The sequence below is a fragment of the Schistocerca gregaria genome, chromosome 6 (genome assembly GCF_023897955.1).
Source record: "Schistocerca gregaria isolate iqSchGreg1 chromosome 6, iqSchGreg1.2, whole genome shotgun sequence".
Lineage (NCBI taxonomy): Eukaryota > Metazoa > Arthropoda > Insecta > Orthoptera > Acrididae > Schistocerca > Schistocerca gregaria.
Window position 1 is genome coordinate 165135717 of NC_064925.1, and position 12965 is coordinate 165148681.

Here is a 12965-nt window from a genome sequence, read left to right on the forward strand (position 1 = left end):
ACAATCGGGTATCTTGTATGATCGGAAGAGCCAAAATGTGCGTTTGCGGTTCCTAGTTAGTCACCTGAGGTACGTGGGATTTTCTTACACTTGCAAAGATGGTACAAAATGGATGAAGGACAGTCCTAGATAAAGTGTTCGTATTAGTTCAGAGAATATAATTACCAATTTTCGAGGCGTAAAAGATGCTGCAAAACATGCCAAAACAGAGACCGAATGTTGAAGTCTTTTTCTAACAAACAGTGTATTGGATAACATACTAACACATACAAATAATCAAATAAATAATATCAGGCGAAAATATCCAGAAAATAAAGAGCAGTACCACTTGAACGACGCAGCTTTGGAGGATTTTATACATAGTGGACCCAAACCGCTCAAATAAAGAGAACTTGAACGATTTGTGACATGTAGATGGTGCTCGAGTTGCAATGCCCGGGACGTAAGGAGAAAGAGTGACAATATGGCTGCTATGAGAGATATTGTTCATAATTTTGCTGTCGCTCGGAGTAGCTCCGTAGTCTAAGGCGTCTTGTCAAGGTTCACGCTGCTCCGCCGTCGGAGGTTGGAGTTCCCCCTCGTGTGTGTTGACCTTAGCGTAACTTAGTTTAAGTTAGATTAAGTAGTTCCTAAGTATAGGGACCGAAGACCTCAGCAGTTTTGTCCCATAGTTCTTTCATAATTTTGTGGAAAATATTCAGCACTATATGCTGTCGGAGACACTTACTAATTTCTTTCCGAGGAAGATGTCTTTTCAGTGTATACATGTCAAACAAACGAGCCAAATAGGGCATAAAAATGTACGCTGTTGTAGGTGCAAAGACATTCAATATCTTCAAAGTCGAAGTAAACTTGGGAAGAAAACGACCAGGACCTTACTAACTTACTAATAAAGCATATGATATTGTAAATCGTTTAGTGGAGCCAGTAACGAAAAGAAATAGTAATTTCACGTTCAATTATTGCTTTACTAGTTATCGCCTTATGATCCATGTCTTGAAAGAACATTCATTGACTTCTGTCGACACAGTCCGTAAAAACCAGACGAGTGTACCTGAGATTTTCAAAAAAGGAGCAGAAGTATATAGCTCTCCATTAGGGTTCAGAATGACGTTACATTGGTGTCCTAGGTACCTATAAATATAAGTTGTGCTGTTTATATGAACTTAACATCATGATAAAAACATAGTGCAATCAGCGAGTGGAAAAAGAAAACCAAAAATGATTCTTATTACAATGCAACTAAAGCCGGTGTCGATGTCACAGATGACCTAAGTGCCTCCAACAACAAACGATGTCCTATGACATTTATTATGGTATACTCAATATGGCTGTCATAAATGCCATCACAGTGTACAGAGAAAAAACGTAGGTGAAAAAACACAAGGGAAGCGCCTAGATTTCATTCGTAATTTAGATTTGAATCTAATAAATGTTAGCCTTCACGTTAGACAAGAAAACTTAGTCTCTTCCAAGGCATATCCGAAACAGGATTGCTGGTCAACTGGGAGAATTGTCATCGCCCGTTCCAAAACAATGACTGGTAGATATGTCAGATGTGGTGACTCTACTGAAAGAAAAAGACAGGAAAACAAAACACTATTGCTCGAAGTGTGAGAAGCCGATATGTATGGAACACGCAGAGGAATGTGCCAATTTGTAGGTGCTATGTTGGTGATGAGTTAATTGATGTCATAAAACCTTTTATTTTCTTTTTCTGTTGTATAATTAGAAGATAATATCATTATGTTAATTAATTAAATGAACTGTAATTTTGTTGGAATTTTGTATGAAACATTGTTAAACGTCTGAAAGCCGTCTGCCTTGGGCGCGCGGTTCTAGATCCTTCAATGCGGAACCACGCTGCTGGTACGGTCGCAGGTTCGAATCCTGCCTCGGGCATTAATGAGTGTGATGTCCTTAGGTTAATGAAGTTTAAGTAGTTCTATGTCTGGGCAACTGATGACCGCAGATGTTAAGTCCCATACTGTTTAGAGCCATTTGAACCATTCTGAAACTTGTACTTTTTCTGAGAAAGACACTTCAGTATTTCACCCAAAACAAGGTTTTATACCTTAAACATAGTATTTTGCTTAGTCGTCTTGTTTAATAGAAACCATTATTAATATTCTAACTAAAAAATACTTAATACAGGATTATAGTATCAAACAATTATTATCAGAGTTTCGGGCATCTCACACCCACCTCATAGCTGGTGCAACAATGTCTAGCCTCATTCACGCTGGGTTAAACAACTTAGAAACTGTATGAACTTAAAAAAAATGTAGCTCGGTGACAACTGCATCGATTTTCATAAACTAAGCGTCAATTGATATGACTTGTAGGGACCTATCAACGAATAAAACCAAAACTGTGATAAACATTATCGTTTTCAACTACGGGCCAGAATGTGTATTCCATGTTGAAGAAATCGGCAAATTTGACCACAAGGTTGAATTATATCTTAAAGGTAGCGGCAGCATTATATAATGAAAATAATTAGAAAGCAGAAATATGTTCATAATTAACTGTTTAAGTTTATTAACAATATTTCATGTTAACAGTTTAGTGTGTACTAAAAATCTAATTTGAGCACTGAAATGTTGATAAAATTCGGAAGTGATTTTATATGTGATGCTCATATATATAAGTATTTTTATTTTTACATGATCACGAAGCAAATATACTCCATTTGACTCGTGTGACCTTTGTGAGGATATAAACACAGGGCCACCAACTTGGCTCTCGCAAGCTATTATGGACAGCATTCGCGAGCAGTGTCTGTGTGATGTTGATGTGCGGAGAATCTGTCTCTTCGTGAAAATATTGAGATATTTCTGTGCCGAGTTCTGGTCGCAGAAATTTTGTACGCTGGTTGCTGGTTAACATTTAGTAATATTCTTGAGCTGTGGCCTTAAGAATATTTTTTCGTAAGGGGGCGATTCCTAACTCTGAAATTTTACCGCCGATCTAGAGTGTGAATTCGGTTTTCTCATTTTTGTCAGTTGTATCTGAGAATTTTAATTATAGTCTGAGTAAGATGGACTGAGAGTTTCTCTGGGCTTTCGACTGAACAGGGACGTAGCTGAGATATGGCCTGGTTATTGAAGTCTCGTACTGGACAAACGGTCATCCTTGGAAGTTGAAAAATTCGTAGCTGGATCTGAAAAGGAAAATAAATCTAATGATTTCGTGAAATTCATACCTCTGTGAGTTGTCAGCTTTGTTACGCAATCCTTGGCTGCATTTTCGACTGGTAGTGGTAATTTTGCATTGAGTAATTTAGTAAATTGTGAAGAGTGAATAGTTGGTCTCTAGAACCTAATGCAGCCAGACTTCAGAATATTGCAACGTTTCACTGTTGGCCATTGATGGTGTGCTATAGATAATTTGCACAGTAGTGCTGGGGGCTCGGAGCTCTTTTATCCATCTATTGGACATCGACTTTCGAGTGACATTTATAGTTCACTTTTACTTTTACATTTACAAGTTAGCTGGTGCAAATACGAATTAGTAGACAGTATAATACAGTCGTAATGCAAACTCTTGTCTTCACAAAAGTTGTCTTCATTTCGACTTATATGTCTGTATTTGTGTTTTTGATGAATTACGTACACTGATGGCTAAGGTTTTTTCTTTCTGTTGCAGGGTTTTCGTTTTTTTTCTTTTAAACATTAAAACTATGCCTAACCAGTTTCCTCTTTTTTCCTGAACGTTTTTCTAGCTCTGGAACTATTGAAATAATAAACTAACAAGCTTTGTTTAGGTACACATCATCGAAGCGCTATTGAGTTGTTAGAAACTGTTTCTATTCTCAAGATCAAGGACTGCAGCGACGGTGGGCCGCCAGTATCAATTACGCCACAGTCATCTCATGTTCTGATGGGATCGTTTCAGGTTAAGTGTGAAACACGATAGCTCAATTGCGCAGTTGGTCCCTAATTAGGTCTCCAATTCTCAGACGTCATGAAGCTATGCGCCCGCATGTTGCAGAAGGGAACTTTAAATCAACTGCGCAGCCTGTTTCATATGAATGGACGAAGTGTCACAGTATTCAGACGGAAGACAGTGGAATATTATACTAATGAAAATGGGCAAAAGTTGGAGTTATTTTTTTATTTGATGGAAGACATTTTGATGTTGATTGTACGGAGCACTACTTAAGGACTTTTACAGGCTACAAAAGTAATTTACTATAGTGAAAGTGTGTGTCTATTCTGTTAGTGATAAGTAAAACAATTTTTAAACTGAGCATATGTCTGCACCACCCCCTCCCTCTCCACTCCCCTCTCCACCCCCTCCCACCAGCCTAGAACCCATTCCAAATCAATAGCTCCCTACAACTTTCTGGAGATTAACGTTGTCCACAGAGCTGCATGTCTAAGTTCCTGGTTTAACGAATACTAAGGCACACAATAGCATCCGACTTGTCCGCTTAGTCAACTGATTCCAAACGGACGGAAAATTTGTAGGGGTACTTGAACACAGACTGTAATGTAGCATCCAACATCTGAGTCCTTGACTAATGCTTCGAGGTCTAAATATCAATGAATGGCTTCAGTAGCCTTTGGCATACCTGACGAAACTTGTGATTTATAATTCTCGCCGAACTGGGGTCAGTAAGCAAGAGGCTGTGGGCTGACACATGAGAGTAGCGCTACGTCTTCTTAGTGTGACAAAACTATTGCCGGTGCTGCTATGTTTCCTTCAGTACAGCTCGTCATTTTTAACTTACGCGTCGAATAGGATAAAAAGAGAAGATAATGTCCAACGAATAACTGCACATTCCGCGATTCATCTGAAGGTAGGAAGGCAGGAATAACAGTTACTAGGCAGCGTTGTAAAATTTCAACGAACACTTGAGTAGCCAAAAACGTACCTCGTTTCTGAGTACTATTATTCAGTACGGCAATAAGTGGCATTGGACAAGATTTGTAATAACTGTAACCTTTAATCTGAATAATTTGAACGATTATGTCTGAGACATGTAGCAGGTTTGTAATCCATGAAAATGAAAGCTTGTCTGAATAGGAACTATATTATTGTAGCTTACCAAGATCACGAAACTGGAACATTATTTTTAAATTAATCTTCCTTTTAAGGTTGTAATCCTTTTCTTTTCTAAAACATTCTGTGATGAGGATAGGCTCTATTCACTGTTAAATTACGTCATGTTAGAATGTATTCTACATAGATACATTGCAATGATAAATCAAACTTGAGGCTCTTATATTTTCTAAGCCGATGAGCTGAGAGAAAATGACTACATCGATGTTTGAATTACATGCACAAGAATCTCTAGAATCTTACGCGACCGACAGTCAAATATACGAAACCCTCATGAAAATATCTCGAATTACGAATTCGTTGTTCGCGGGTTACTGCTTATCATCGAAATAAGATTATATAACATAACCCACAAACAACCAGTGGTTATGCGCGGAAATCAAGATCGGAATGGGAAGCATGATGCAGGAAATCAGTGAAGTACTATCAAAGGAACTCTGCAGCATGACTTAAGCATTTTGTGGGAAACTACGGAAATCCTAAATCTGGATGACTTTTTGCTGATTCATTTTCTGATGCTTCCTAGTACGATTTCCGTATGTTAAACATTTTGCTAAGCAATTCAGTCCATTTCGGTTAACCTGTTTAGAAACCGCTCGAAGACATGAAAATCAGGTGACAAACGCTGGAGGTAAAGTCTTAGAAGAGGCAAGTAACATGACTCTTGCTCTTGGCCACATTCCGCTGAGGCAGGCCGGTGTGGCCGTTCGGTTCTAGGCGCTTTAGTGTGGAACCGCGAGACCGCTACGATCGGGGGTTCGAATCCTGCCTCGGGCATGGATGTGTGTGATGTTCTTAGATTAGTTAGGTTTAAGTCGTTCTAAGTCTAGGGGACTGATGACATCAGCTGTTAAGTCCCATAGTGCTCAGAGCCATTTGAACCATTTGAACATTCCGCTGAACAGTCAAGAATAATACAGTGATATAGAAAGTGGAGGATAAATTTGTCTTACTTCCGTCTATGATCACAAGTTTTTCTAGCGTCAGATTATCTCCAGTCAGCGGTAACCACATTCAGATATCATGAAAATGGAAGAAAAACAAATACAAGTAATGGACTGTGTACAGCTGAAAACTATGAATTGTGCCATAACGAAAAAGGGTGACTTCGTACATGTAGAATTTGGGCGCTTAAAATATTTCGAAGTATACATGGTCCAAAATGACTCCTAGTATAATAAAGCCATAGAGGCATTGTTAAAAAGTACGCACAAAATCAGCTTAGCATTGTCTCACATAATTATTACGGTGGGAACTAGGGCACAGTCCGGACAGCCATTCATAAAAAACTAAGGTGCAGTTGCCGAAGAAATACGTTTGTGTTGTAAGCTCGTCAGATGTCGTCAGGCCTACACATATTTGATCAAAATACGAGGAGCATTCAGCAAGTAATACAACATTTTATCTTCTCGCCCAATTTTGGTGCAAAAAATTGAGAATCTCTTGTGGGACATCCTCGAATATTCTTGCTCCGGCCTTATAGTTTCATGAAGTTCCGATAGGTGGCGGTGTTGGACATGACTTCAAAACGGCGCCGGCGACGCAGGTGTTTTCCAGGTAGGAGGCTACGATTGAGTTTCTTTCGGAGCAAAACTAGCGGATCGCAGATATTGATAGGTGCTTGCTGAATGGCTGCGGAGACACGACAGTGAACAAAATGACGGCGAACTGTGGGGCTGGTAGGCTGTTATCAGTGTTGGAATGTTCGTACACTCCCTTTCGAGATGATCAAAGGATCACCTCTCTGCACAGCTGGACGTCTCTATTGGTAATGCTGACACACCTTCGACCAGTTGAGGTACTCTGAGGTGTGTGTACGCTGGGTTCTAACATAAGACCATAAAGAGCAATGAATGACCATCAGTACGGAACTGTTCGCGCACTTTAAGGATGATCGTGATAATGTTCTGTCGAACGCCGCCACAGGCGATGAAATATGAGTTCATCATTCCGAACCAGAAACAAAACGGCAATTAGAGAAGTGGCACCAGACCAACTCTCATTCAAAGAAAAAATTCAAGGGCATATCCTCAGCCGGTAAAGTCATTATGACCGTCTTCTGGGATATTGAAGGGGTTATTCTGTTTGATGTCCTCCGTCACGGTGCAACGATCGACCCAGAAGTGTATTGTGCTGTCCTAAGGAAATTGAAGAAACGATTTCAGCGTGTTCTTCACAGCAAAAGTTTGAACGAACTTCTCCTTCTCCATGACAACACAAGGCCTCACACACGTCTGCTCACGCGAGAGAAGCTCACAAAACTTCATTACAATGTTCTTCCGTATTTAACCTACAAACCGGATATCGCACTGACTGACTCCCGTATTCAGTTAGAACTTCCGGGCTGATAGGCCGTGGTCGAAGTATAAAACTCTCTCCTGACGTTTCATCTCCGACTGCGGGAGACATCCTCGGAGGTAAGCGGGGAACTGCGAAGAGAACTCGAGGAAGCGCTGATTACATAGGCAGTACAGAGGGCGCCATTGTTGATCCCGTGGCGTGGGCTATGAGATTGTCTCTGGTAACGCCAACATTCTCGATTGAAAGTAATCGATCGTCACTCTTGCGGTGCAACGCTGACATCCAAATTTTATGCAGTTTAACTCATTCGTCTTTCCTGTTAAAATTATTACGATGTTTATCAATCACGGTAGCCTCTCTATAGAAGCGTGCATAATAATGCGAGGTTTTTGATATGACGCTCGTCTCGCTGAATTTTATTTCATGATCACCTTCCTGCTAAACATGTTCCGCTACGGCCGATTTATCCGTGTGACTCAGGCGGCAATTCCTCTTATGTTCAACAAGACGGTTGTTCACACTTCTCTTTGTGGTACCGATGTAAACCTGTCCACAACTACAAGGATTTGTATATACCCCCGGTGTAGCCAATGGGTGTCTTGCATCTTTTGCCGACCTTAAAAATTCTTTTATTTTCCTCGTCGGTCTCAAAATAGTTTCCACCCCATACTTGCCTAAAACTTTCCCAATGCGGTCTGTGACCTTACTAATGAACGGAAGAAAAACTTTACCCTTGGACCACTGTTGTTCGTCGTTACTCCTTATTCTCTGCCTAGAGCGAAGTGCTCGATCTATATCCTTGTTAGAATAACCATTCTTCACGAAAGTTGAGCGTAGATGTTCAATCTCATCTTTTAAATAAACAGGTTCACAAAGTTTGTACGCCCTGTCTACCAAAGTTTTCCTTACACCTCTTTTTTGTCTAGGGTGCTGGTTTGATTCTTTGTGTAGATGACGATCAGTATGTGTGGACATTCTATGCACCTTATGGCCCAACGTTCCGTCCCGTCGTTTAACCACAGACACATCCAGGAAGTTCAATTTCCCATTCCTTTCCGTCTCCATGGTGAAATGGATTTTCGGATTAATGCTGTTTAAATGTGTCAGGAAGGCATCCAACTCCTCTGCTCGGTGTGTCCATACTACGAACGTATCATCGACATAGCGGTACCATCTGGCTGGTCTCTTACTGGCAGTCTGCAACGCCTGTTGTTCAAAAGTCTCCATAAATAAGTTAGCCACTGCAGGACTGAGAGGACTGCCCATAGCAGTTCATAAAAGTTATTATTGTATTGAAAGTAGGTTGTGGTGAGGCAGTGTCGGAATAATGCCACAATATCGGTAGGAAAAATACCCGCTATGCGTAAGATAGCTTCGTTTACCGGAATCATTAACGACACAACGTCAAAACTGACGAAGATATCATCCGGGCCCACGTTCGTTTCCTTTAACTTGTCAATGAAATGAGCTGAATTTTTAATATGACTGTCCGTCCTACCAATATAAGGCTGCAGCATTGAGGCAAGGTGTGTAGCTAACTCGTGTGTTGGTCCGCCTATAGCGCTGACAATTGGCCTCAACGGAATCCCAGGTTTATGAACTTCGGGTAAGCCATAAAGTCTAGGTGGGTACGCTTCTGTTTTACAAAGCAGCTTACATTGTATGACATCCGTATGTTCGGTACAGTAAGGGATGCACTCAGTGATAAGCTGTACGTCGATGATGGGGAGGTTATTGATGTCACAAGAACCCAAAGGCAGTTTTATTACATGGCTGTAGGCGCTCGTTAAACCCAGCCAAAGAAAAGTGGCCAATTGGACCGATGAAATACTTATGACAATTATCTCATTCAAACCTGTATGTTCATATCTGCCAACTGTACCTACGATATACAGAAGGTTTTGGTATTATGTTAACTTGGATTTTTTAAATATTTCTCTGTTTGTTCGGACATATTGTTGTCAAATTGCAGTGAAATGGTTTCACAGAGATTACTGCACAAACATAGATTCGAGACAACTGTACCTCAGTGTGTTACGAATAGCAACGCAGTTCACATAATGACTGTGCCGGCACTAGGGGCAGTTCAGACCACATCTGAAGTAACTGCTTATATTGTGTGTATTTTTTGACGATGTACTGTTGCTAAGATATAATTGAACACGTGCTAAACTAACGAACAGAACACGGCAAGCGCCATGCTCGATTTCCCAGAAATTTCTCTCAGTGGAAAAAGGTGAATTTAAGCAAAAATTTGTCTCGGCTTGTCTGTAGATACTCGACCGTTTCTAAAAAACGACTGTTAAATTTTTTTGAGGTATTTCTCAGTTACTTTACGTGCCTTTTACCGTAAGACATTGGGGCTGTGGTTAGCTTGCCGGCTACGTAATTTTGCGCCCCGTGTTCGAAACCCGATTCTAATTTTTATTTTCGTTTTCATTTAAATAACCATGTACGTCTGTATAAGATTACTGCTTGAATGTTTTGTATGGGTATAACGTTTTCCTCATTGTCTCCTAAATATATGTTCAGGTGAACGAATTTTTAAAAATGAAAAATTATTTAAAATATTTTCCAATAATGTTACTGTAGTGAATCTTCATTGCTGATCTGTTGTAAGAACCAATTTTTAAAACTTTATCCGTTATGTATATTTCGACGCGAAGTTATTGCCAAGGCGTGAAATCTTCACCAGTATAAAGGATCGTTCTTTTCCGAGTGAGATTCACACCACGAAACGTCACTGTAGAAAACAACGTCGTGCGATCGACGTAGTGTTCTGAAATATCTGTGTTTCAAATGCTTGTACCATCCGTTTCATTAAAGGGAATGCACCATATCTTCCTGAAGAATTAACATATGAATAAAATACAGCAACTAATTTAACAATTGATCTATGAATGAAGAACAGAATGTGTAACCCCTTAACAAACTATACAGGTGTATATTATATAAGAAATGTGTGACACTGAATTTGAAATCCAGTTGTAATTATACGATTAATATAACGACCCTGTAACGCTTAATTCGATAAGAAACATCGTCTAGTAACTATATATGAACATGGGTAGTATAATGACAATAATGAAAATAAAATAAAGTAAATAGAAACAATAATCGAGTTTCGAAAGCGAGGAACAAAATTGTGAAACTACAATGGTAATCACTGAGCCTCTATTTCGTCGGAGAACACCGCCACTAAAAGGCCCGTGAAGTACCTAGATAATGTCTAGAAACTTTGACCATAGTTGTTTTTAGAAACGGAAGAGTATCTACAGATAATCCTACACATTGTTAGCTTATTTTGACTCCTCTTCCACTGAACGGAATTTCTGAGAAATCGGGTGATGGCACTTAGCGTATTCTCCTCAAGTGTGCATTTTCCTATATTATGAGTATGTTTTCAAAATGCATTAAAGTGGTATTATATAATTCATTGTTTTAACACCAGAACTGTCAGTTTCTTGTATTTTGCTTTTCTACCTTTTATGCCAGATCAGAAGATTGTCACTGTTGATCGGAACCAACTGCTTAGTATGAAAGCTTCGCCCTCATGGACAGAAACAAAAGACTTTTACTCTATGATCTATTTTCTACACACCGATAAATTCAAGCCGATTAGCAGTTGTTCTTTCATCATTATGGATGGTATCGTGGCATACGGTTTACATTTCGGAGATTTCAGAAGGTGGGAAGCGAAACATTTATGCTGTTGAGAATGTAGTGTGCACGAAGCGTGTTGAGGGTTTGTATACGGGATGGAGTGGAATACAGGCGTGTTTGAGGATCGCTGTCGGGGAGAATTTCTGAAAGGCTGGAGAATTTTTCGGCAGCATTGTGTTCGCCTCTGTCTGGCTGTCCAATACAGCTGGCTGGGCATCCCGAGATATTGTGTAGGATGGATGACCGGCCTGCGGAGCGCAGGTCGACCGGTCAGACACGTCCGGAATGCCGCCGACTCGGCATCTTCACCCTCGGCCGGAGTCGGCGGGTGCGTCTCTATTACTTGGCGGGCGTTCGCTCCCCTCCCGACATACCTGCGCACTTGCCACTTGCAACTTGGCGCCAGCCGTACACACGCACGATTTTCGCACACGCTCCGCCTTTGTCGGCGGCCCCGAAAGCGGGATATTGCGGCCGCATAGCGGGCTCCGTCATCCGATAGGCGCCCCTTGTATCACAGTCCGGGCTGGGCCCGCTGCCTGCCCGGTCGTCCGCTTATTGGAGGGCGGACAGAGTCCAATAAGCTGGCGAGCGCACCTGCTGCAGACCGGCACCTGCCACCCAAAGACAGAGGGCGCGGCGCGATGCCCCTACCGGACAGCAGTTCGCTTTTTGTGGCGTCCGCTCAGTGCAGAGACAAGCGGTTTGCGTCACAGGTGGGGCCATGGAATCTCCGTTTGTATGCAATCACGATTGAAAAAGTTTTCATTAGGATCAGCAGCATTATTAGCGCTCATGTGGAGAAAAAGCAGGAGAGGTATCAGAAAATAATGAGAAAGCAGGTAACTAATGCCCGATGACGATAGTGCTTACGTGGGAAGCAGGTTTATAATAACGAGATTTACATCCCTACTGATACTGTTGGACACGTAATGTGTTATACGTTGACTGAACGCCACGAAACTTATATTCCAGTGAAACGTCGCTGCAGATTAAAACTGTGTGCGCGACTGGGATTCGAACCTGGTTCCTTTGAGTTTCGCGAGGAAGTGCTCTAACGGAAAGGTACGGTTTCTAGTCCTAGTTCGACACACTTTCAATCTGTTCCGAAGGTTGAAATTGGTGAACTCTCCATTGCACAGTTAACATTCATTCTGGAAACCACTAGATTGTGGATAAGCCATGCCTTCGCGTTATCCTTTCTTCCAGGAGTGCACTCCTCCAATGTATGCAAGACCGATACACCTCCTCGAATCACTATATGAGAACTTCTGGTTATGACAACACGATTTGTGGCGTAACTGCTGAAGGATGACCGAATGCTCGCCAGTATTTGGCAGGTACACTAAAGCCAGCTGACATGCACTCTGTTAACAGGGTACCTAATAAAATATTCTAGTGGGGTAACAATTTCTCACTTCCACCTAATGAATAAAATAGAAGCTTACTGAATATCAGACCAACTGTGGATCCGAGCACTATGCGACTTAACTTCTGAGGTCATCAGTCGCCTAGAACTCAGAACTAATTAAAACTAACTAACCTAAGGGCATCACACACATCCATGCCCGAGGCAGGATTCGAACCTGCGACCGTAGCAGTCGCTCGGTTCCAGACTGTAGCGCCTAGAACCGCACGGCCACTCCGGCCGGCAGACCAACTGTGACTGGACTGAAAATTTTCTAGCAAAAAGAACAACACTGGTCTTTCTGAACTGAGAGAAGTCTACAGACGTAGAACTAAATACTAGCGTACCACATAAAAGCGTTACAGGAACATTACTTTTTGCATTATACACTGAAGTGCCAAATAAACTGGTACACTTGACGAATATCGTGTAGGGCCCACTCGAGCAGGCAGAGGTGCGAAACAAGACGTTGAGTGGACTCGACTAATGGCTGAATTAGTGCTGGAGGGAATTGACAACACGGATC

General features: G+C 41.3%; 1 protein-coding gene across 1 annotated transcript in view; it reads right to left on the minus strand.

The window, feature by feature from the left end:
* LOC126278780 (elongation factor 1-alpha-like) overlaps positions 1–11511 on the minus strand; it is a 96644-nt gene extending 85133 nt beyond the window's left edge. Inside the window, 1 exon segment of the mRNA XM_049979056.1 lies at positions 11406–11511. Coding sequence (XP_049835013.1) covers positions 11406–11511 — 106 coding nt within the window.
* Between the last annotated feature and the right edge of the window lie 1454 nt (positions 11512–12965).